Genomic DNA, 25,616 nt, shown 5'->3' with positions numbered 1-25,616 from the left:
AGACACGCACTCAAGTGTGCCAGAACCCAACACCAGTCATTCCTAAAAGGTGTTCTTTTCAGGTAGGATTGGGAAACCCAGACCCAAAACCTGAAATATCAGCACGGGGGAACAAATTTGTACTTGTCTCCAGTCAATGCTTTTCCTTACTTTGCATACTCACAAGACCTCTCTCATTTATAGGTGGCACTGCTGCAAGGATATGACCCCAGCAACCCCTGGCCAAGATCACAGTGCTTTTCCATAGCCACCAATTTAGTTAATTTTTCCCAAGTTACTGCAGACAGCACACAAGTATGAGCCAACTGCAGCTGTTTGCCTATATCATCAAGGTGCATTTAAGTATAGCATAAAATCACTAAACTCCTCCGCCAAAAATAGGTGGTGCCACAGAATAAATATTTTAACAGGTTTATAATCCCACAGGTACCATTGGGCACAGCATATGATGCAGGAATAAGCTGCTGTACACATCACTGTGTTATGCTTCTTGCAGCAAGTTTTTCCAACCTTCAGCAGCTTAAATCAAGCCCAGTTTAAATGTACAGGCACTGCTGAGAGGATCTTGGTGGGCAAGAATTTGTTGTCACACAGGCCAGCTGCATAAACTCCTAAGTGCAAATAAATTCTGAATCAACTGGCATTTTAACTATAGCTGCTTGTTCAGGTTTTCCCAAGAGATCTAAGCTGCACAGTGCTATTTGTTTTTGCTCTAAAAGTGGGGCTTCCAAAGCAGGATGGAAGCCTCCCAACAGTGCCAGTCCCTGCCCTCCTGCCACCACCAGCAAGTTCTCCTGGCACTGTGCTGTCATTCTGCCAGCACCCCACCCATTCCACCTACTCACCTGCAAGGGTAGATTAGGAATAAGACAGGTGATTCCAAATCCAACCAGCAGGAAGTTGGTGAATACAAAGGCATTGGTAGAATTGGTGATTTTCTGGATCTGACGGTCACGCTTTTTCTTTTTCTTGTCGCCTCTGGAAGGACAGCAAAACCTGAGTTACAAACACTTCCAGCAGCTGCTGGAACTCACAGCAAGACACTCTACACATCACATCAACTATCTACACCAGTCTGGTTACAGATCTGCCTAGGGAGGTGCTGGGATCTCCACCAGTGAAAGCTGAGGAACATCTGGGTAATTATTTCAGTGCTGTTACTCTTACTCTTAAGCTAGGAGGGAAGTCTGAGCCTCTCCTGCTACAACTTAAATTTGCTCTTCTTGACTGATCTTAGTGGACATGGAAGGTAGTCTGCTCCTTTCCTCTGCAATTATCAAGTCTTCCTTCAGGCTTTCTTTTCTATACTGAAGAGCCAACATTCTTTTCAGTCTTTCATCCCACAACACAAGGCAGAGCAGAGGGGGCCTGCATGTCCCGTGTGGCGCACACTACGCACTGCTCAGCGTTGCTCTCCTCATTCTCTTCTGAGCCATCATCACACTCTTTCATTCTCCAGTCCATGATGTATCCGATCACGGGCGCTGTCAGCAGGCACAGCAGCTGCAGGACCCCAAAAATGGAAGTGTAGAAAGCCACTGCAGGGGAAAAAAAAATATATTAAAAATAGTTTTCAGTCCAAGCCATAGAAAAAAAATAACCTTCCCATTGATCACCTCTCTTTATTAAAAGCCCAGTCATTCATCAACCTTCCAGACATCAGAAGGGACATGCTGGGCACACTTCCTTCAGCCATTCTGATCCTGCACTGGAATTCTCTGGGCAGCAGCAGGTAGGGCTCCAAAAATGGGGACACAGCACCCACTCAGTGTCACAGTGAGGTTTATTCTGGGCAGGGCCAGCAGGAAAAGTTTTTATGAGCTTTGTGTGCTGCACAGCCAAGCCTGCGTTAGTCAACTCCTCTCCTGCCTTGCTGGGAGCTGCAGCTACAGCTTTTCCAGCTGGGATGCTCCAGTGAGGGCAATCAGGTTGGGAAGGTGAAGGCTAACCCAGTTTGTGCTGAATGGACAAGTTTGGAAGAAAGGGGACAGGAGATTACATCCAAAAAAATCACAGCATTTGTGAGCAATTGTTACAAAGGTCAAAGTGATCAAAATTTCATGCTAACAATGAGAGAAGTGTCTCCATGGCTTGCTGAGGGAAAGCTGATGCCAGCAGACTCAGAAGAAATTGTCCCCTCCTGTTACTGAGCAGTTCCCCCACACTGCAAGGCTTTTTCCACTTCCTCTCAGCAGCCCACATGATGACTGAGGCATTACACAGAAGGGCTGGTGAGTCATGGTGTGCCACAGCTTCGAAATAAGGATGTAGTTCTGAAACTGCCCATCTCAGCACAGAGCACAACTTACAGCCTTGTAAGCAAAGCAGCTCAAATTTTCATTTGTCCCTCCCGTTTTTAAGTCTAGTCAAAGCATTACAACCAGGATTCCCACCAAAATCCACTTGGTAATGGAGAGAAAGTGTCCAACAAGCCTCTCTCTCCTAGACTCTTGCAGCAAACCCCAGCAGGGCTGCTCTGCTGTGCCCAAGCATGGCACCTGGTGATCTTTTCCTGGCTCCAGCTGCTGGCAAAGGAGCTGAGAGGAATTTCCAGCCTCCAAGCTCACATCCATGGCCCCGTTCCTCCCACAGAGGCAAGCCCTGAAGTGACCCCACATCCCCTCTCATTATAGCAACTGCTGCAGCCAAGAGAAACAGGTGGCATCACTCTCTATGAACACTGCAGGAGCTGATTTACTGTTGTCTGGTTATTTTTTAATAGAGGGTAAGAAGCAAGCCACGCTGTCATGTTTTGCCTCTTTATGCTACCCTGAACACTTAATCTTAGGCTCTAAACAGCAAGGGCAGAGGGCAGCTTGTATTAGGGAGTGAAATTTATGGGGTCAGCAAGAGAAGGGGAGGAAAGACAGTAGCAGCTACAAAACAAGGCCCCCTCAGCTTATCTGTCATCCTAAAAAATATTCTTTCCCAAGGAGAAAAAGCAAGAATACTTAGCAAAGGAAGCATACATCGGCACAAGCCTTTATATTTCCTGTTTTAGATGCTTTTCCCTCAAAACTACCCTGAACAAGCATCTCACAGTGCTGAGTTTTCCAGGCCTGATTCTCCCCAAGGCCTCTCAGTATCACCACATTTGCATGGTGACAATTTATGAAAGATACAGACAAATTTCAGGTTCTGGGCATAACAGGATTCTTCTCTGCCTTCCTATAACACAATTACACAGTCTTTTACAGAATGAACCCTTAAGTTTTTCCTCATCTTTTGGGGGGTTTCAGCAGATAAGTAGCCACAGGCTGAGTGCTCTCTCCACCTTTTGGTTTCCTGACAGGTCAAAGCCATGATAACTGACACAGAGAGACCTTTCAAGGACACTGTGCCTCACTGCAATTAAAGACTTCACTACTTATCTGCATGATTTTCCATACATCCTTCTCTCCTGCTGTAATCCCAGGAATATTTAACTTTTGACCACAACACCTGCAGGGTTTGACTCGGCTTTCCTCTTCACTCCCTCAGTGCTCCCAAGGGCAGCTGCAGGTGGAGGGAACCCTCTGAGCAAACCCCACCCAAGAGAATAAATGCAGGAATCACGAGGAATGCGAGGGAGCAGCATCCCATCCTCTCCTGATGCACACACAGATTACATTTTTAGAGAGCTGCACGTGCCATGGAACTGCTCTTGCAGCATTGCCTGACACTGCTGAGACCAGACAATACCACTGTTTTGCTGATGCCATGGAAACACCAAGACAGCCACTGCACTGCAATGAGCCCAGGCTACATTCAGGGGGAGGAAGGGAAAAAATAGGAAGAAATCTTAAAGGTGGCACAGAAAAATTGCAGTATGCTCAAGGGGCATAATCCCTGTTTCAGCAAGGAGCTTGATCTAAGCTGAATTGGCAGCTTTATATAGTTAATATTAATTCTGAAATTCCAAGGAGGGGAGGAGAAGGAAAGAAATGAAAATTAAATTAGTACAGCAAGCCAGGGTAAAAATATATATAATATTTTTTTAAAAGCACGGTCAGAGTTGCAAGGTAAGCAGAAAAGGAAGCGGTGTTGGGAAAAAGGCAGTGTGAAGTTTGTCCTGTTTTGTTGTTTAATGTCTAAGCTGGATCCTGAGCCAGGAGATAACGAGCTGAATGTTGCAGGCTGTCAGAGGTTCAAGAAACAAAGCAATTCAGGGAATGCCAGGGCACTTGGAGTTTCCTGAGTTTCCTTCCCTCCCCCAGAGCTCACTCCTGTTTTCAGAAGAGTGCCTCTTGATTTATCAGTTTCATGCAATCCAGATTTAACAAGTTCAAACTGGATCTTACTACAAAGGACAAAAACAAAAAAACAAAAAAAAAAAGGCTAAGTCCTGTTTTGCAATCCTGGGTATTTTTGACAGCAAACTAATGTACTCTTTCCTGTTTGCTCCATGAACTTCATCAGAACTATAAATGCAGGGAGTCCAGGGCAGGGAGCAGCCCTGAGCCTCCTCAGCACCCACCAAGCTGCACAAAAACCAGCTTTGACTTCTCCCCCCTCTGGGTGCTGGGCTGAGGCACCAAATCCAACTATTACTCATGAGAGTCAGCTGCTCTGCATTCTCTGCTTGCTTGGGATAACTTAAGCAAATACCTGATGAAATAGGTTTTCCAGTTCAAATAAAAATTAGCAGTCCACCCCCAGAGGTTACTTGCAACAGCCAATGTGGGGAAATAACGTAGGGTAGTATCTGACACAGGGCTAAAATTAGCTTGACATTCAAGCATCTACCCCACTGCCCCTCTGTGCTGGGCTGGTTCCAGCCCTTCCCTGGACCCTCCCAGCAGCTGTCAGTGCACTTGGACACCATGGATTTCCCTGCTCAGAGTATCTGCTGAGTAATCACTGCTCTGCCTCCACTGACCAAGTCTGGGTCAGCTCCCAGCCCCAAGGAAGCAGGCAAAGCTCTCCAGAGGTTTCCCTACCTTGACTTTCGTCTCCAGACAGAAATTCAAGGATGGTGTTCATGGCTCCCATGTAGAAGATGAGCCTCAGCTGAGTGACACACATGGTGATGAGGCTGAGCAGCAGGATGGGACTGAAAACACTCTTCATGAAGGAGGGAGTAGCTGCAGAAGGAATAACAGAGCCTCTGAAGAAGGCAGCACAGCCTGGCAAACATTTACAGTTTTGCCTCTGGCCTATTAGGTCCTCTTCTGGCTAGGAGTGCCAGTGGCAGCTCCAAGGAGTTCACCTAGTGCCTCACAAACTCCCATGATCAACAGCTGCAGATGCTTGGAGTTTGGCTACCAGTGCCAGGGGCAAGGCAGCAGGAAAGGCTGGCCTGATTCGGTGGACTAGGACAAAAAAAAGCCTCAAACCATTTGCTTTCACCATCAAGGCCAGGTTGGATGGGGCTTTGAGCAACAGGTTCTGGTGAAAGGGGTGGAATTAAATGATCTTTAAGGTCCCCTCCAGGTCAAACCATTCTATGATGCCCTTGAGAAATGAAGGTTTGGTCAGGATGGCAACAATCCACCTAAGAGCCAGAAGTGACCACCTGCCCTGCTGTCCCCCTGCAGCCACACCAGCTCCCATGTGCTGTCCCCACCACTGGCTACACCATTTGCATTCAGGGAAGGACACAAGGACACGATTCCTGACATAACTCAACTTGTGTTCCAGTCCTGGTGGCTGGCACGAGGCCCTGGCAACACCTGGATCACATATTGCTCCCTTCCAGACAGGTCTGGAGCAGAGCAGGGAGGCCAACAGGCCTGTGCCAGCACCCTGGGGCACCCCAGAACCACACCTGCACTGTCAGACTGGCACTTCACTTCCAGGTCCACTGTAGACAGACAGAGCTTGTTGTTCTCCTGCAGAGCTGCTGGCTCCTTGGGGCCCTTCATGGAGCTCCCCACGCTGAGACGGCGCCCTACGGTCGTCACTTGCTTGTAGAACTGCTTCCCAGTGATTTTGTGGTCAAACCCCAGCCAGCTGAACTTTATTTTCACCCTGTTGGGTTGCAAAGAGCGTGAGAGCTGCAACACAGGGTGAGGAGTCAGAGGCAGCGACGTTGCAGGAGTCAGAAAGGCTATTTGTGGATTTAAGGCACTGGTTTCCATTACAGACCCACAAATGGTTTTGATCCAGAGCACAGTGAGATACTTTCCCTGGGCCAACATAGCATAAATCAATATAAAAATATTTATGAGCAGAACAGATAATTTTCCCTTCGTAATTCCCACAGTTTGGAAAGTTCTGCTTTGCACAGGTAGTCACATGCTAGTGGCAGGTAGAAATCCTCAGCCTAAGAGGTTGCAGCAATAAACAAAATGCAAGGGTTTCCCTGTCTACTCCTCTAAATTCTTTGTGCCAACTTTTCCTAGAGGATTAGGAATGGGATTAGCCCTGGAGACTTACGAGTAGTCCATGTCTTCTGGTCCTGGGAAAGGCTCCAGGGGCCAGTTGAAGAAGCAGTTGAGGAAAACGAGTCCTGCACAGCTTGCCCAGACAAGGAGGATAAGGATGAAGGAGACCCCAAAGTCATATATAACCTGGGAATCACAAAGGAATATGGGTTTGGCTACAGGACCAGAAATGCTTCAATACTCTTGGAATGAGGTCTGAGAGGAACAGGGAAAGAACAACGTGATACACTTAAAAAGGGTTTAACTCAAGTGGTCACAGAACAATTTTGTGAAAAGGAATTTCTTGGAAAACAAGCAGAAATTTTCCTGCACACCTGAGATTGCAATGCAACATCCCTGGTTCAGAAGCAGGTGATCTATCCAGGTAGCCCAGGTGACCATCTCATGTCCCTTCAGTGCCATTTGCCAGCCATAAATTATGTTCAAAGCCAACCATTGGTGACAATCACACAGATAAAACACACGTGTGTATTAAAAAAAAATTTATATATACACAACTTGGAGATTACTAAAATACTCGTCTAAAAAAAAAAAATTAGTTTTTCACTTCTACTTAGCACTTCTAAAGTTTTTTATCTGTTGCATTCTTGAGGCAGTCACTTGGGAAGTCTCTTAGTACAGACAGGAACTGAATCTTGCAAATGCACATCTCTAAAAAAGTGCTTTAGCAAATAGCCCCTCTTTCTTTCCACATAATTGCTAAACAGGGCAAGACACCAGCACAACACCACCAGTCACAAGGCTTGATCCCACAGCCTCACCTTGATTCCTGGAAAAGTCACAGCAGAGGAAGCATAGGAGCCAATCATCAGAGCAATGAAGGTGGAACGAAGGTCACCAAACATGTTGGGCAGCTGGGGAGAGAGAGAAAAAACAGTTGAAGCAGGTTGCTGCCAAGGGAACAAGGCTTTCTTGAGAAGATATTGGCATTTAGGATTAATTCTCCTGGATACCAGAATGTGAAGCAGCCAGTTTTACTTAGGCATGACTTAGCTCTTCAAGATATTACTCTGCACGTTTCACTGGCGTCTCCAGTGATAGGGAATGTCTACAATCCAAGATTTATGTGCTTACTGATGCTGCTTCTTTCCAGACTGACAGCATATTTTGCATCATTCACCTTTAGTACAGGAGCATTTGTTCCAGCTCTTGTGCTTTCTTTAAAAGTTCCTTACCCCAAACCTTTATCCACCACTTTTCCTCTCTCACATACATGTACCCAAATTCTCTGTTTATCACCCTCTTTTTAGTCAAGGGTTGTTAGACACAGGCTGCAATCTTTAACACACCCTGCAACACCTTGAACTGCCAGCTTTGTGCACCTCGGGTCAGCACCCAAATCCTTTGCAGCAGACCAGAAAGTTCCTGTAATAACAAGAAGAAACAGAGACGAGCACAAATGGTGCTCCTGTTTGCATTTCCATTTCTAGCCATCTCCACAGCTCCTTCTGTAGCAGCAGACTCTCTCTGCTGATCATTTCTGCATCACTGGGATGGCTCAGATCCCTCAGCACGCTATTCCAGAGCTAGGTGCAGAGAAGGGATCACAAACGCCAGATATCCAAGGATTTATCACTCAGCACAGCCACTGAGCTCTGCAGCAGGCAACGCCTGACATTGCTACTCCTGCCACCCACCCCACCTCACTGCCTGGGCTCCCATCAGGTGTGCTGGCACTGCTGAGAGCAGACCAGGCTGGTTCTGCAAGGATCTGTTGGGAAAGCAAAGCTCTCAGCAAGAACAGCCAGCAGCAGTTCACAGCAACCACTTCTGCCACCTGAACAGCAGAATCACTCCCAGGATGGCTCACCAGCCCCTGCTTCCACTCCAGATCCAAGGGCAGAAACAGCTGGGAGACCTTCCTACTCTGCTGAGGAAGGAAGAGCCCCCTGTTTTCCTAAACAACCAGAAATGAACAAGTTTCCACCACTCATTAATGTTGGCCTAGAAAATGGAAATTACAGGGAGAAGCATTGAACTTGTCAGGCTATGGAGAGCTGGGCTGACACCTCCTGAAGCTGGTCAATGGGCAGAGATTCTGCTGCAAGCTGGTAGATTTCCCTTCCACCTCCTTTTTTTTGGGTCACTTACTCCCCAAATTCACTTGAGCATCACTACCACGTCAGCCTCAGAGGACCTCAAAGCAGGACACTGCAGATGCCTTCCAGGACTGAAAGCACGAGCAGCCCTTCATCTGTGCAAAGAGGCTGCAGAACAAAATGATTCCGAGAAATATCAGCCTGAGCAACTCCCCTTGCACGGCTGAAAAACAAACCCATCTTTCCCAGGAGCAGCATATAAGGCAAGCAAATCTGGCTTGTGTCACTGCGTGTTTACAAGGCAAAAATATTCCTGAGCAGGAGCACTCCGGGACCCATCTGGCTGTTTATCATCCCCGTGCCTCACTGCAGAGCTTCCTATGCACTGCAGGCTGCAGGTCCTCAGATAACCCCGGGCTGGGGAGCAGCAGCAGCGATGTGCTGAGCCTGATGCTGCCCCTGAACCCCCGAGGAGGAGGAGGAGGAGGAGGAGGAGGCAGAGAGGCTGCGCTGCTCTGCGGAGCATCCCCACACCCATGGCCCCGCATGCGGGAGAGCTGCCAGCAGGCTGCTCCCAGGAGCTGCAGACAGGAAACTGCTAAAGGATCCAAAGGTCTGTTACCAGGCACTGAAAAATCTCCTCTTGGAAGCACTGGCCTCCATTTACACACTCCCGCCTCAGAAAGCAGAGTCTGCAGAGTGGAATATCTGAGGGTTGTAAAAAAAAGGCTGGTTGCTGTCACCAGGATGGGCATTTATTTCATTCCAAACACTCCAAACCTAAAATAATGTCCAGAAATGACAACAGAACTGCTGCTCCTGCTGGGGAGCTCAGGGCAGGGCAAGAGCTGCACAAACACAGCTGCTTCTTGGCTCAGGCTGGTTTTCCCCAGAGATCCAGAGTCCACAAAAAGCTTTTTTCATACAGCAGGAAAGGAACTTCCAGGTGGATCCTCCTGCTCTGAGGGCTACTGGAGACACAGAACAGGAAGCCACGACCAGAAGAACCCAAGGCTGCTTCTGCCTTGACTGGGACAGAAGTCCTAGAAAGACTAAAGATTTCCTCAATTCCAATTTGGCACCCAGCAAGCAGCTAGATTAAAAAAATTGGACAGAAGAGATTTAATGTCTCATCCAGCCCAATCAAAGCAGAAACTTCAAATACTGAGCACTTGGAAAGGAGAGAAATGTGAGACTACCTGGAGGGCAGAGGGGAGGTGAAGGGGGGAAAGTCCCTTCAGGAGCAGAAAACCTCTCAGACTGTGCCAGCACTGGCAGTGTCTGTGCAGGTCTCATCTGAAGACCAGCTACAAAAACAACATGCAATATTTACCAAGTCATCCTTCATGCTGTCTTTATACTAGCAAGCATTGGAAAAAATGAACCACAGAGAAGAGAAAAAAAAAAAAAAAGGCAATAGAAAAACACAAGCCACAGAGCAAGTGAGCTCTGTTTTTCTGCCACCAAAAAGGATCTAATCCTCATTCTGATCTCATCCCCGCAGGCCAGAAGTGACTCCTCCACTAACTTCTGCCCATTCTGGTGTGACAGCTCCAATTCTGCAAGACCTATGACGACAGAAACTCTTAAGCCTCTTGTTTAAAGGTCACTAACATTCAATGCAATATTAACTTTATGCCCTGTCACAAAGACACTCGGTGAATGTTGCCACACATAACTGTTTTTTACTGGAGTCTTTTATTGCAGGTCTGTAATCCTAAACTGATAAATCATTTCCTCTTGCAGATTTTTTTCCTCATCTGCCCTACAGTGAGTTTATAATAATTTATATTGTTTTCCAGCTTTTGCCTGGAGACATTCCATATACAGAAGACAGCACGGCATTGCTACCAAAGCCTGTTTCCCTACTCTTGCAAGGACTGTTTGAAAGAACAGTAGAAAAAAACCAAGGCATTGAGAACCAGACTACTGAAAAATGGTATTTTTGTTCAGTTAAACTTTGTTTTCCCTATTGGGGGTGTATTTGGGAGTTACACAGACACGAAAAATAAGTTCTGCAGAAAAGCCTCAAACTGCACCCTTTGCCCAAAGCATATGGAAACTCCTGTTCCCATTCTCAACAAACAAAAGCTCACAGAGCCCTGAGTTTTCCTAATATCTCCAAGAAAAAAAGATTTTCTACACAGAGATGTCCCCCCCTCTCTGATTAACGGGGGCTGTTTGCAGCAGAAAATCAGAGCAAAGCAGCTGTAATTCTTTGAAAGGAAAACAGGACAGAGAACAATCTATAAAAGGCTCTTTGTGGTAATTTATCACACATGTTTATTTCTTTGCATGAAATAGCTTCGGAGCAGAACCAGCGCCAGATTCCTGTGTTGCTGTCAGAGCCACCAGCACAGATCTGTTTCCATTTCCAATCTTCACTTATATTGGCCAAGACCAAGTCACGAGGCAGAATTCTCCCCTCTGCATTTTAACAACAGGCACAGCCTGACCTTGTTCCCAGAACTGGGAAGCATTTGCTGGCTGCCCCCTCCTCCCTAAGCCACAGGCCAGGCACCCAGGAGCAGCAGCTTGTTTTGGCTCCACAGCTTGCCATGTGTTTTCATGATACCCTGGGGACTTGTTGCTGGAAAAGGCTTTAAACTCAAGAGGCAAAGCTTTGTGGAGCGCTGTCCCAGGCTCTAATCCTCGGAGATCCTGTTTATCCCTGTCTGAGGGTCCCTGCCACCAGATCGCACCACGGCCCGGGAGGTGTCAACACCTGACACCCCACAAGCCGGGTCTCGGGGACACCCTGCCACAAAGCAGCAACCAAAACCCACCTGAGGTGGCCGAGGACCATGGCTCCAGTGGGTCTGACCCACTTCCTGGAGCACCCCGGGTCACCTGCAGCTGGCAGGAGCAGGGAGTCACCTTGCTGTGACTTGTGCACGCAGCCAGCGCCTGTGACAGCCAGACCGAGCTCCCCTGGCACTGGGACCAGCAGGATTCATGTCTCCTCGGTAATGAAGGTCCTTACAAAGGTCTTTTGAGTGTCCCTTTCAGCGTTCAGCAGCACAAGGCGGAGCACAGCGCGTTCAGCCCGTGAGCTTGTCCCTGTGTCCCTCCCTCGCCTGTCCCCAGGGGCCACAGCTGGAAGGAATCCACAAAGGCATCACCCTGTGACAGCAGAAGATGGCTCTTGACACACCAAGTGCAGCTTGCAGGCAGAATGATACAGCTGTAAGCTGCCAACAACCAACACACAGCTGGTTCTAACAGGCAGCAGCACAGCTACGCCGTGGTGCAGGTGAAGAAGTGCTTCCCTCCCACTTCAGGCTATTTTTAATTACATTCACACGCCTCAGGTACTAAAATGCCTCTGTGCAGCTGCACAAGCAGCTACACCTGCCTGTGGATTGGAGAAGTCAGGCCTGAAGCCACCCCAGCTCTTTGCAGAACACACTGAGGGGATGGGCTCCACCTGAAGCATCTGTGTGGCCTCACAACATCAATGCCTCCTTCAGAGCTCCCCGAGGCTTGGATCTCCTCTTGGAAGAGCTGACCTTCCTCCTGCTGCTGCTCTTCCTTGGCACTGCAGAACTGGCTCACTAATGAGGGCACTAACAAGTGGCTTTGCTTACTTCTGCTGCTGAAAGCCACAGCACACCCAATCTATTCCTGCCCTCACTCCTATCATCACCAGCGGTTCTAAAACAATCTGTGACCCCTTAATAATCACCCAGAGAGACAATAATCAATGCTGGCAGCAGCAGGATGGGAATCCTCTCCTCTCCCACAGCACTACTGACATGCTCCTCTATTCCTTGCTCTTGTTTGAAGCAGGATGACATCTGCCCCACAGCTCCTTGGGGTCACAGCCAAGGTTTCAAGTGAAGAACACCACATATGAAGGAGACAGCAACACGTGCACAAGAGTTCTGAAAGCTTTGAATATATGAAAGCATCAGCAGCAGCAAAACCACAGTACAGAATGCTCTCTAAAGCCAACCTCTGCCAAATTTATGTCTCAGGACCTCAGCCAGTGTCTAAGCCCTGTTAAATTAGAGGTAACTTTAGCAGGAAGTTTTACTCCAACAGCAAGTTCAAGGTAGTGCAGTCCAAATCTGAAAGTTTTCAACTACAGCTCAGGGAAAAAAAAATTTAAAAATCAGTGCTTCCCAGGCTTGTTTTCTGGGCGACTTTCCACCCAAGCCCTGCTTGAGCCACATTGACAACAATCAGGGTAATGAGGCAGAAAATAAAGCAGTTATTTGGAGAATGATACTGCTTCTGCCTCCAGGCAGAAAGAACCCCAAAACACAGAGATCCAGCTGACAGCTGTTGACCAAAGCTTTCCATACAATCCTGAACGTATCCAAGTGGGCTGTGCACACCCAACAACACAGCATTTTTAAGGAAGTCTGTGAGGGACTCTCACCCTTCTGAAAAGCAAAAGCTCTTGTGATCAAGAAGAACCACGGGGGCAAGATGCAAACCATGCTTGCAGAAAGCTGGTCATACCCAGCTGCAAGGGTTTGTGCCCTGCTTATTCTTCCTGCATTATGCCAATGCTAAATCCAGTGCAAACACACGACCAGCCTGTGCCAAGTAGCTGAGCACTGCATGTACAGGCACATTATGAGCCCTAGACAAGAACACTTCCTTTTTTTTTCCCCCACCTTCACCTGAGATACAAAGGGCAGGTAAAAAAAAAAACAAAACAATTGGGGAAAACAAGCTTTAGAATAACAACCAAGGACTCACTCCCAAGGGTGACTGACTCTTTGTACCAAACACAAACACGTGCTATTCAAGCCACAGGCAGAAGATCCACTTTGTTCCTGCCTGCCAGCCCAGCTCACAGCCACAGTGAGGAAGAAAGCAGTCAGGTAGTAACTCTTCACTTACCGTGAGCGATGTGAAGGTCATGCACATCCCACCAAAGCCATTCAGAGCCAGGGCAATGAATATCAGCACAGACAGAGCTGCAACAATAAGAAACCTGCCCTCAGCTCCCACTGGGGTACAGAGGGAAAGGAGACAGAGCCCTAAAGGCTTTGTTCCTACATGTGGATCAACACCCGCCGGACATGTCACGCTGTTCCTGACCCAGCACCCATCTCCCCAGCCACACAGACTGGCAGGGACAGGGCTCTCCAAGGCAGCTCAGGATGGGATGGAAGGGTTCCTTTTCTCTAATGCACAGACTTGCTGATGCAGTTTGTCTGGTGGGTCTCAAAAGGAAGATTTACTTGAACAAACAATCCAAAGGGTCATCTCACTATCTGCTCTTGAGCAGCAAGCTCTATCTACCTCTGCTAAAAAAGCCAATTACACATTGTGTGCTATTACCTATTTCCCAACCCTGAAAAAGCCAGGAACTCGTTTGGAATTGTTTCTTTACAGGACCTGGCCCTTGGCTATCTCAGACGTCTGGCCCTTGCTACACTCTCCACTTGGTGTTGTGAAACACCAGCCCTTCCCAGAGCCACTTGGCTCCTTCAGCCTGGCAGATTGCTTGGTTTGTGTCCCCAGCAAGACCCCAGCACAGCACTGGGAGGGTGACAGTTTGAACTTTGCTTCCCCAAAAACCCCAAAGCAGAGCCCTGAAACGCTCCCAGCCCAGCAGAAAGATGCCAACTTACAGTCTGGGTTACTGGCACCGTACGCAATCAGCACACAGGACACGGCAAAGCAGGCACTGAAAGGGAACCAGAGCCATCAGTTTCTCACAAACAGCCTTACCCACAGTAAATTACAGCTGCTTCCACCTACTCAGCACCTCCCAGGGCACTTGTTGCAAGAGGGAGGGAAGCTGGCAATTTGGAAAGAAAAATCCAGGGAAATACCCAAATATTACTGGCAAACAAGTATTACAGGCAAGCCTTGCACAAAGGCTGGGGCAAGAACGTTTCCTCCCAGCATTGACGCAGCTCTGTCTGCACACAAATTCCCACTGGTTTTCCAGCACAGAGTTGTTCCAGCCCTCACCTCAGGGTGACCAAAGGCAGCAGCAGCAGCAGCAGCCTTTGTCCTGAGCTCCAGCACTCAACTCCTCTCTGGTAGGGTCTGACTCAGAGACTTGCCCTGTTTTTCCCACTCTGCCCACAGGCCAGTTTGGTTTCTAAACAAGTTCACTGCATTAAAATTGTGACAGCTAAAACAGTACTGGGGTCCACTCATCTCAGAAGTCACTAATCCCCATGTCCCATGCCAGAAGCAGTTGACAACCTTGCTGTTTGAGGCAGAAAGCAACACACACTACATGGAAGAGAAGGGCCCTGGGAAAGGCAACAGGACATGTTTATCCCTGAGCTAACTCCCCAGCCTGCAAACAATGATGTAACATCTTGGTTTTGTGCCTCTCAGGACATAGCTCCCAGCCCAAGGAGAAAGCTACCCTCCCTGACTCACAAATGACTCCACTCTTCCTCAAGGCTCCATCTGGACAGGGATCACAGAGCAGCACTGGAGAGCTGAAGTGTGGACATGGAGTTCCAGGCCCTTCCCTTATGGAGCAATTCACTGTGCTGGCTGAAATCACCCCAGAGCTGCTCTGCTGTCCTGTGCAGATCCCAGCCCCATCCCTCAGACTCTTCCCAAGGCTGCAGGGAGCCCACAACAGCCAGACAGGGTGGGGACTGAGCCCTCAGCCCCCCTGGAGCCCTGCACACCCACCTGCCCAGCAGCCGCAGCTTGCGGGGGCCGTACTTGTCCATGACAATTCCCAGGGGCAGGGTGATGGCACTGAGCAGGAAGGAGCCAATGGTGAAGGCCAAGTTCAGCATTTCATCCTGGGCGTTGCAGGAAGGCCACTTGTGCTCTGAAGCTGTGCTGTTGTCGAGCTCAGAGCTGTTGGTGGTGGTCTCTGCACGGGGTGAGAGAGGACAGTGAGTTAGGATGAGATTTAAAATGCTACAGGAAGGAGGGAAGGGAAAAGCCCTGCTGGGAATATGCCCTCCACAGTCCAGTTTTTATTCTAATCAGTGGGAAATGGAGAAGCAGTGCAGCTGAAGGATGAGGGAAAGCTGATGAGCTCTGCTTGGAGCAGGAAAAAGCACCCAGGAGACAGTTATCCCATGTAGCAGCAGGGTAAAAACCTAGGGATGGAGAGTCATTAATTTATTAAAACAACTATACAGCAACGGCCTCACAGGAGACTAAACCCAGCCAAACCCAAAGGAATATAAAAATAAGGTCCTCCTAATCTACAGCTGTCATGTTCTCAGAGATCTTTTCCCTAACAAAACTAACGACAGCTACAGCCAAATCAGTTATTTTGGTTGCAGACACCAGGCTGACAAGGCCTGGCACTGGCAGCAGCCTGCTCAAATGAAAAGCTTCCTACCCTCACTGCAGGCATCAGGATGAAGAATGGCTTTGCAGCAGACACCCTGCTTTGACTGCCCTGGCTCTGAAAAATCCTTCCTGGATTTAACTACCCTGTTCCCAGGGGGGCTGGCAGCTCACCTGTCTTCTCTGTTTTCTTAAAGGATTGATGCATCTTTAAGTCCTACCCTGTAATTAGCATTTTCTATTCTTTCAAAATGGGTTTAGGTCACACAGATCAATTATATCCCCAGCTTTCTGTTCTTGCCCTTACATGAGGAACTCTGCATGCAAACTCCCACGCTGAACAGAGCCCACGTTGTGTAACTAAGACAGAAACAGGACAGTTCAAAAAAAAAGAAAAGAAAGGAAAGAAGTTCCTTTTTACTGCCTCATGTCAACCCTTCTCCTGTTACATGCCTATCCCAAGGATGCTTACAACTCCTCGACTGAGTTGTGTGCCTTCAGACTTCCATTAACTCACAGCCCCAGTGCACTCCAGCTCTCCTCCTCCCAGCACTTATCTGGAACCTTTGCTGCTATGACAAAGCACTTGCTCTCCTGGTGCAGCTGCAAGCCAGTGATATAAAACACTGTCCTTATTTAATAACTGATCTGACAAAGTTCAGTACTAAAGGAGGAACAGAGAGAAGCCACCGACACAACCACCAGCATGAAGCGAGGCTGGAGATTCCCAGCGAGCCCTGGCTGGTTTAGTTAATTAGCAGGAATCCCTCATGTGCAAGTGGCTTCTCACTCACTGCTCGCTGTGACTGGTGGGGGAGATCCCCATGGCTGCTCCGTGTTATCTCTGGAGGTGGCACAGCCCCACCGTGCTCCTCCCTCCCTTCTACTCAAACCCCAGCCCCTCTACAGTTACTGGTTTCACCCTGGCTCTCCCAGCTGCCCAAAACCACCCTCCCAGCTTTGTGTCCACTGCAAACAAACCTCGCTCCACCTTCCTGCCATCAGGTATCAGCAGGAATTCAGGCACTGATATCTGAGGCCTTGGAGCTGCCTCTGGTCCCTCCCAGCACTCCAGGGAAGGCTGGGGCATTTCTCCCCATTTACATTGCTCCCATCAGCATCTTTGCAAAGATTGTTTCAAACTGCCTGTGTTCCTTTCCACTGCCATGTGCTCCTGACTGATAACTTAATCTGCCCCTTCTCTTGTCCTGTTAGTCATGGATAGCCACAGTAAGCAACAAATATCCCCAAAATGTCACACGTGTCGCCAGCAGCACCTCTTCTGCACTGAGGACAGCACTTCAGCCTGAGGCACCCGAGTCACATCCTTAGAAATCAGTCCTGGACAGACTTTGGGAGGCTCTCCGCTGTTTTCACCCACAGCATCAAGGCTTTTGGGCTCTCCACAAAGATAAATTCATAGGAAACAGATGTGGGTGAGAGGTGAAACTCGGAAAAACAAGGAGGAGGGGGGAGGAATTGACAAAGTAGTAGCAATTTCCCTGTGTCAGCACTCTCCAGAGATAGCTCAGCTGATGAGTGGAAGAAGGGTGGAGGGACACGAACAGTGCAATGACCTTATAACTTCTGCACGTGTTAAAGCCTCAGTAACCCTCCCCACAAAGAGATCCACAAACAAAAATACTCAGCCTTTAAAGCTTTAAAGCTGGAGAATAGGAATTCCTGTTCATGTTTTGATGTGCTCACTGCTGCGTGTCCCCAAGGAGCTCACACAGCACACACCTGCTGGCCTCCCATGACGAGTGTGCATGAGGTGAGGACACAGCAAAGAAATTTGCCTCTCTGTGAACACTAGAAGGCTGGGAATAGGACACCAAACTTCACTCCCTGCCTGTACCAATCACCTTGTTTACAGCTGCTGGGTGCCAGCTCCAAGGAGGGGCCAGGCAACAGCGCTATGTGGAAATACAAATTGTTTGTGAAAATAGAAGCAGCCCCTGAGCAACAAGAGAAGATCCACTGAGGCGTAATGGAAATGATTCCAGCAGCCCTTGGCACCCTGACATCCCCTGATCCTTTGAGCCACCTCCATAAATAGAACATTTTGGAAGGGCTGCAGGTGTGTGCTGCAGGCACAAGGTCCAGCCAAGAGCCGTCTCATCCACGAGCACGGATTCACGTGCCAGCAGCTCATTGGCACAGGACAGCGAGTGGCAGCACAGGACATGCAGCTAGGAGGGGTTCAGTGGGCAGAGAACCTGCCTAACTACTCACCTACCTAATGCACCTGGTGGTTACAGCAAACAGCAGCTTCCCCTCAATCACTGCTCAGATCCTGCTCCAGATCGGTGCGTGCCACGCTCCCAGGATAATCTCCTACGTGCCTGGCTCCATCTGGAAAACTGCTCTGGGGAAGGACTGGCTCTGTGCCCAAGGTGGTGCCCTCCCCAGATCCTCTTGCCAAGTCCACCTGCATGCAGCACTCGAGGTGTCACACCCGGGCAGGGCAGCAGCACAGAGGCTGTGCTCACTCACTGCTGCCTCACTGACAAGCCAGCAGAAGCTACAAGTCTTTACCAGCAATTACAGGAACATTGCTGCCTATTTTTACAGCACTCCCCACACAAGCAGCAGGATTTCTACTGCCCAATTAGTAGTTCAAGTTACTATTTAAAGAATGACAGCTTAGGTAAGGAGAAAGCTGCCTGGGTAATCATTTATGTCAAGATCATCGCTGGGATTTGTTCAGGCTGGAACATTCAAAGCCATCCTTTCTCCATGAAGCAGGTCAATCATTAACTGCTCTTTACTGACCTCTTCAAATCCCAGGCACACACACATCACATTACCAGAGGAACGAGTCTGGCTTTTCCAGGAGTGACTGCCATCTCAGATGGCAGAGAGCAGCTTTCCTTTCATCTTATTTCATGGATCAGACTGAGTCAAACAGGAAGACACCCCCAGCCACTCTGACAATAGCTCTGTCACAGCCTGCACACCCTCATCTTCCTCCTCTCTTTTTTTATAGAAGAAGAAAAAAAAATTAAAAAAAAAAGGGGGGGGGGGGGAAAGACAGAAATCAAGGGCAAAGAACTGGGAGTATTGGTTTAAAAAATAGCACACTGAAAGACATGTGCAAACAACTGATTCTGCAGTCTGCCCACATAAGAACATGTTTTCTCTTTTTAGGATGGTGTCATACTTCTGGGAACTGGGAGGAGATGTTCTTGCTTTGTACCACTGCAAAAGCAACTCATTCGGGTTTCCCTGCCCTTCCAGGACCCCTTCTCTGGGTGCCTGAAAGCTTCATATGACCAAGGCACAGTCCCAGTGAAACTCCCCTTCTCTCCCCAGCTGCGGTTTCGTTTGGCAGCTGCTCTCAGCCAGCACCTTCCCACGACAGCTGCTGATCAGCACAGTGTGTTTCCTGTACAAATTGAATATTTACCACCTTTACTCTTTTCCTGTTTACAGCCTCACACGTGCAGCCCTTCCACAAATCCTAGCTGTCATATCTGCCCAGATTGTGAGGGACCTTCAGACTGCAAGTTCCCCACCCAGAGCTCAGATAAATATGGGAAAGGAGTTGTAAGGCAGCACCTTCCTCCTTTGACCACGTCAGGGCTCCTTAACTCACTGTAAGTGAATTAGCTTATCATCCCTTTAGTATTCTTCAGCCCTGTCTTAGAGGAAAGCCCTCTGTGCCCCTTATCTCTGCTCTTTGTGAGCAGATTATCAAGTTCAGGACTTTTTTCTTTTTACAAGCATGTTTCAGACCCAAGCATTCAGCTTCCCAATCCCAGAAACATCATAGCAAGGCAAGGCCCTGGACTGATCAAATTCCCCAAGAGCTGATAAGGCCCAGAACGGTGATAAAGACTGTGGAGTCAGCACTTGCACCGAATAAAAGATGCTGCTTCAGTTGGTTAAAGGCCAAGTAGTAGTGTAGTAAAATTAAAATGGGAACAAAGTGCTACTACCAGGCTCCTTGTCAGCGAATTTCAAACATACCTCAGGAGGTGGCCCAACGGGTACAACCCCCCACTCCAGCCCTGTTGCACAACTGCTCTAAAATATTTTGTTATTTCAGATTTTTTTTCCCCAAGGTGTCCATCTCCACACTCATGTTACTGAGTTAAGAGTCCATTGCACCCCACATTCGTACAATGGCTGAGTAAAACCCAACACGAGGAGCCAAGGGCAAGCAAGGGATTCAACAGGGAGACAAGGAGTCCTTCATGAACTGCAGCACTTTCTGGACAGCTGCTGTTACCTTCAGAGAAGAGCCTGCAGAAGGGACAAGGTCTAATTTTGCCTTTCATTGGAAAGCATCACAAAGTGCAAGAGCTTATGCTGACACACCAAAAGCCCTGCCAAGAACTTTTGGCTCATTAGGAAAATTCTATTTTTCTTTTCCTTTGCAATACTTACATGCCCTCAGCAGCAATAGGAACAACAAGTGCCCAAAGGCTACTAGTCATGATTTGTTTGCACCAGCCTTCCAGCCAAGTTGGCTGCAGGATTCAATAAGTTACACTGAAAAAGGCAATCATTGGGTCACCCTAATGCCAGGGAACACTCAAAGGGAAAACTCAGTTTAGGGCTGGTCATTGAGAGCCTCCACACACTTGGAGCCAGGAGTCTTCCCCACAAAACTCTTACAGTGAGGACAAAACCAGAGAAAGTGAGTCAGCACAGCTCATCACAATTCAGAAGTGATGGCCAGATATTTGAGGACAATGAGAACATTTGACTGCACAAATTTCTGCTCAGGGATTAAGCTTTCTTGCCTCAGGGCACAGGTTGGCCACTGGGAGAGAGCATTTGCCCCCAGGGCAGCAATTCCACGGCAATCCAAACATTTGCATCTTCCCTGTGGTCTGTGGGCATTGGCACTCCCATGGGGAGAGCCAGAAAAGCCACAGATTGGTGAGCAGGAGTGAGAAACCCAGGTGAACCTCACTGATCTGGGCCAAACTGAAAGCAGCCAAGGCAAAGAGCACGAGGTGGGCCCCAAGTGAAGTTCTTGTCAGCAGAGCACATCTCGGGAAGCAGACAAGCAAATGCCTGCTCCAAGAGACAGTCAGCAGTTGCTTATCAGCTCCTCTGTGCTTTATCTGGGTGGCAGAAAGTCTCCACCTGATGGGTCTAATGTGATCTCTTGGCTGTGACAAAGTCTCCGTGATGTGGAGAGAACACAGCAGCCTTGAACAGAAGTCCTGCAGGGTCTCCAGGCACTGGGAGTCTCCCTCACACACAGGAGTGACAGGGACACGTTTGGGAGCACTGCCCTGGGAGCAGAGCACAGGATGGAGATGGAGCTGCCAAGCTGTAGCTGATAAAAGACTCAAACACTGCATGTTTGCCAAGTGCACCCACCCAGGCCCTGGTACACAAAGCAGGGGAGATAAGCAGCTGATGAATGAGCAAAACCCAAAGAATCATCACATCATTCACAGGTACCTTTGTCTGGACTTTGTTTCCCCACACCTCAGTTTTCCCCCACTGTTCTCAACCATTACTCAACTGAGGGTCCACGGACTGATTTCCAACTCTCTTCACAAGCTGCTTCCTCTACCAGACCCAAATGGGCTGATCCAGTCTCAGTCTCCATCACACAGCTCTGGACAGAGCCCAAACTTCACTTTTCCCTTCCCTCAGCACATGCAAACCCTCAGCCACCACAGCAGCTTTCCAAATCCACACCACACCTTTACCCTCGGGTTCCTTTTTAACCCCACTGACCACCCAAACACACTGTGGGATGCACAATTCTCTCCATGCCCAGGCTGGGGATAGATGTCCAGCTCCAGGCTGTTTTCCCAGGACTACCATTCCCACACCACAGATTTATCTCTCCCCTTCCAGGCTGTGTCTCTAACAGTGACAGACACTTCTGGCTGGGGCAGAGGGTAAATCTCAAGCCCTCAGAGAAACACAGCCTGGTTGGAGCACATCCTGGGTGCTTGAAGAAGGAACAATCAGTAGTATTTAATTCTGCAAATTCTCCTCAACAGCAGCACTGGACTGCCCCGATATTATTGCCTCCTTGTTTTCTCACCACTAAGGACAAAGTTCCTCTTATAAACCCAGGACAGCTCTCCCAGAAATCATCATCCTCCAGAACCCATCCAGCCTTCCCTTGCAGAGGAAGAACTCGGCCAAATAGAGAAGGCCATCCAGAAAACTCTACCCCATCATTAAAGCTCCTTTTCCCAACCACCCTACAACACAACAGCACCTACAGACACACTGCTCCATCACAAGGATGCCACTGGCTTCAGAAAGGAGCACAAATCCCTTCCTTCTCTCCTGGGATCCACGTGGAGCTCAGCCCTCCTCCAACCACTTCCACACCACGCTGCAGCAGGGAACCACAGCAGCAAACCTCAGCAGCAGCTCATCCCCAGAGGAGCCCGGAGCGTGCTTACCTAACCCGTAGCACAGGTAGGAATAAAACCCTTCTGCCTTGAGCATGATGAGCAGGGACCCCCAGCCCAGCAGGACGGCAGAGAAGAGCAGGTTCTCGATGATGGCTGTGAACGCCATCCACCAGCGCCGCCGGTGCGCCGTGGCCAGTGTGGGGGCCATGGCTGCCTGGGGGGGATGGCCTCCTTCAGAGCCTCAACCTGCAGGGAGCAACACCCAGTGAGTCCACACGCTGCTCAAAAAGCATTAAAAAACCCTGTGGTTTAATGGATCTCCCCACTAAGCAGCCAGGCAAAGCTGCCTGCTGGATGCCAGGCACTGTGCAGAACTGGTTTTTGCAGGTGCCAGCTCACCAAGTGACCTGGAGGGATGGGGGTGGCACAGTGCCCTTGGAAGAGCCCCTGGGGTGCTCACTCTGAGTGACACAGGGCTCTGCTCAAGGACTCTGTTCTACTTCCTGAGCACCAGGTATGAAAACGTAGCAAACAGCCTGGAGCCCACTGGGGAATAAATGCCAGGGCAGGGGGGCTGCAGCCAGCACCCTGATGTCCCCACTGCCATCAGGCAGGGCTGGGATGGGGGACACAGCCCCACATCCCAGAGGTGGCTTCAGGGACCCACCAGGAGAACAAGAAGGGGTGTGAGGGTTTTATAAATGCAGTTTATACCAACAATGGCTCACCAAGGAGCACTTTTTGCTGCCTGCCAGACCAAGCAGCTGAGGGACACCGCAGCTCAGTGGCATCTCCAGGCTGCCCTAGATGCTGGAGCTGCACTAACTGCGTCCAGCTCCACTTGTCCCAGCCCCAGGGGCCCATGAGAGCGGGAAAACTGGGGAACACACCTGGCCAAGGGGACAACCTGACCCTGGGGAGCCCCGAGTGTCACAAGGCAGGTAACCCTTTTGAGCCAAGCTGAGGCTTTTCCCTGCCCAGGCACACCTCAGGCTGTGCTGTGGGGAAAGCAGCTGGCCACACAGCTAGCCGGGGCAGCTTCCCTTACTGCAGAGACCCCAGCACCGAGTGCTTTGGCAGGACGGGGGTCTGACCCAGCAGTGATGCCTGGGGGTCAGGGCCCCCTCCCAGCCACAGAAACCGGTTCAGAGCCCCCTACAGCCGTGCCCACCCCCACCCACAGCGCAGGCCCGCTGCCCCAGCACAGCCCACAACGCATTTCCTCCATCACCTCCTCTTCCTCATCCCTGCACAGCCCCCTCCCCAGCCCCGGTATCCTTGCCCAGCCCAGCCATCCTCTCTGCGACAAGAGCCGCAGCCCGCTGTCCCCCCTGCCAGCCGCCCCTCAGCGGCCCCCAGCACAGCCCACCCTCCCATCACCCCCGCAGCATCCCACACCCCCGAAGAGCCCCGCAGCATCCCCCAAAGCATCCCCCAAAGAGCCCCGCAGCATCCCCCTCCCTCCTCGCCATCCAGCCCCCCACCCACGCTCCCCTCTCCATCCGCGCTCCCTCCGCCGCTGGCCACTCCTACACCTAAATCCCCCGATGCCCCCCACCCTCCCCACCACCCCTGTCCCACGCAAACCCCCAGGCACTCGGGCAGCTCCCGGTATCCCCGGTGCCCCCCGGTATCCCCGGTGCCCCCCGCTCACCGCCGGTGCCGCACCCGCTCCGCTCCGCCAGGTCCCACCCGGGCTTTTTATCCGCCCTCCGAGGCAAAACAGGCGCGCCCGCTGATTGGCCGCCGCCTCAGCCAATGGCGGCGCGCGCCGCTGCCGCTGGGGCACGTGCCGGTTCGCGCCCCCCCCCCCCCACTCCCCTTCCCCTCACGGGACCCCCAAATCCCCACGGGATCCCCCGGGATTATCCCCCGGGACCCCCTCATCCCCACGGGATCTTCCCCCGGGATCCCCCTCACGGGATCCCCCAAATCCCCGCGGGGTCCCCTCGGGACCCCCTCACGGGACCCTCCAAATCCCCACGGGATCCCCCGGGATTATCCCCCGGGACCCCCAAATCCCCACGGGATCCCCTCGGGATCCCCCTCACGGGATCCCCCAAATCCCCGCGGGGTCCCCTCGGGACCCCCTCACGGGACCCCCCAAATCCCCACGGGATCTTCCCCCGGGATTATCCCCCGGGACCCCCAAATCCCCACGGGATCCCCTCGGGATCCCCCTCACGGGATCCCCCAAATCCCCGCGGGGTCCCCTCGGGACCCCCTCACGGGACCCCCCAAATCCCCACGGGATCTTCCCCCGGGACCCCCTCACGGGACCTCCCAAATCCCCACGGGATCCCTTCGGGATTATCCCCCGGGACCCCCTCACGCGACCTCCCAAATCCCCACGGGATCCCCTCACGGGATCCCCCTCACGGGACCCTCCAAATCCCCACGGGATCCCCCCGGGATCTTCCCCCGGGACCCCCCAAATCCCCGCGGGATTCCCCCGTGATCCCCTCACGGGATCCCTGATATCCCCTCCCGGGACCTCCCCGTATCTTCCCGTGGAATCGCACGGTACCCCCTGACACCTTCTCCCGGTACCCTCCGGTCTCTACTCCGCTAGGTACCTCCCGCCCTCAGGTATCCCTTGATCCTTTTCTCCTGCGGGACTCGCCGCGATTCCCCCGGCGCTCCTGCGTACGCCTCGATATCCCCCGGGACCCCTCCCGCTGTGCAGGTGCCCCCAGTACCCTCACACACACACACAGACACACAGACACACACACCCGAGCGCTTCCTTCCAGGGAAAGCGACCAGACCGGGATGCGGCTCCCCCGCCCGGGGACAGCGGGAACGCCCCGCGGGGCTCGCTGCGCTCTCCGCCGGCCCCGGCAGCCGCTCTGAGTGAGGACAGCCGTGCGGAACGGCACCCGGCATTGCTCCTCTGCCCTGCGTACGGTATCCGTCTGTGAAATCTGCCTGTCCTGCTCAAGGAGAGCCCTGAGAAGCTGCTCCACCCCGTTAAAAGGGTATTTTGGGAACAGGCGTCCAGCTCAGCCCAGGGATGACCGCCCTCACGGCACAGCTGGACAGGGGCAATGAGCACTTGAGATGGCCCAGCTCATTCAAAGAGTCACAGAAAGGTTTGGTTGGAAGGAACCTAAAAGATCATCTCATTCCACCTCCTGGGGCACCTTCCACCAGATCAGGTTGCTCCAAGCCCCATCCAAACTGGCCTTGGGCAGTTCCAGGGGTGGGGCTGCCACAGCTGCTGTGGGCGACCTGTGCCAGGGCCTCACAGCCAAGAATTTCTTCCTAAAATCCCATCTAATCCCGCCCTCTGTCAGCCATTCCCCCTTGTCCTGTCACTCTATCCCTTGCCCAAAGTCCCTCTCCAGCTCTCTTGGATCCCCTTTAGGGACTGAAGTGCTATGAAGTTTCCTCTACTCCAGGCTGAACACCTCCAGCTCTCTCAGTCTGTCCATAGCAGAGCTGCTCCAGCCTCTGATCATCATTGTGGCTTCCTCTGGCCTTGCTCCAGCACATCCTTTTTATGTTGGAATTCTCACAGCTCCAGGTGGTGTCTTAGGTGAGCAGAGTAAAGGGGGACAATCCCCTCACTAAACCTGTTGATCACACTGCCCAGTTTCATGAAATAAAGTAATATCATTACAAGC

The 25,616-nt window shown here is 50.8% G+C and overlaps 1 protein-coding gene across 2 annotated transcripts in view; it reads right to left on the bottom strand.

Annotated features, from left to right (window-relative positions):
• Positions 1-24,715, bottom strand: part of SLC43A2 (solute carrier family 43 member 2) — a 29,126-nt gene extending 4,411 nt beyond the window's left edge. Inside the window, exons 1-12 of one of the 2 annotated variants that reach the window (XM_085557394.1) lie at positions 24,567-24,715; positions 23,645-23,700; positions 22,039-22,236; positions 15,029-15,218; positions 13,996-14,051; positions 13,259-13,335; positions 7,127-7,219; positions 6,358-6,491; positions 5,747-5,949; positions 4,920-5,063; positions 1,400-1,538; positions 846-978 (exon numbers count right to left, since the gene is read on the bottom strand). In XM_085557394.1, the coding sequence (XP_085413520.1) occupies positions 846-978; positions 1,400-1,538; positions 4,920-5,063; positions 5,747-5,949; positions 6,358-6,491; positions 7,127-7,219; positions 13,259-13,335; positions 13,996-14,051; positions 15,029-15,218; positions 22,039-22,198 (1,329 nt within the window). In that variant the 5' untranslated portion in view covers positions 22,199-22,236; positions 23,645-23,700; positions 24,567-24,715. Of the gene's footprint in view, positions 1-845; positions 979-1,399; positions 1,539-4,919; positions 5,064-5,746; positions 5,950-6,357; positions 6,492-7,126; positions 7,220-13,258; positions 13,336-13,995; positions 14,052-15,028; positions 15,219-22,038; positions 22,237-23,644; positions 23,755-24,566 lie in introns of those variants that run through there. The other variant, XM_021550870.4, reaches the window with a different exon arrangement.
• Positions 24,716-25,616: the final 901 nt, after the last annotated feature.

Source organism: Lonchura striata, chromosome 19 (assembly GCF_050655825.1).
Source record: "Lonchura striata isolate lonStrDom1 chromosome 19, ASM5065582v1, whole genome shotgun sequence".
Classification (NCBI taxonomy): Eukaryota; Metazoa; Chordata; class Aves; order Passeriformes; family Estrildidae; genus Lonchura; species Lonchura striata.
This window is presented reverse-complemented; position numbering and strand designations above follow the sequence as displayed.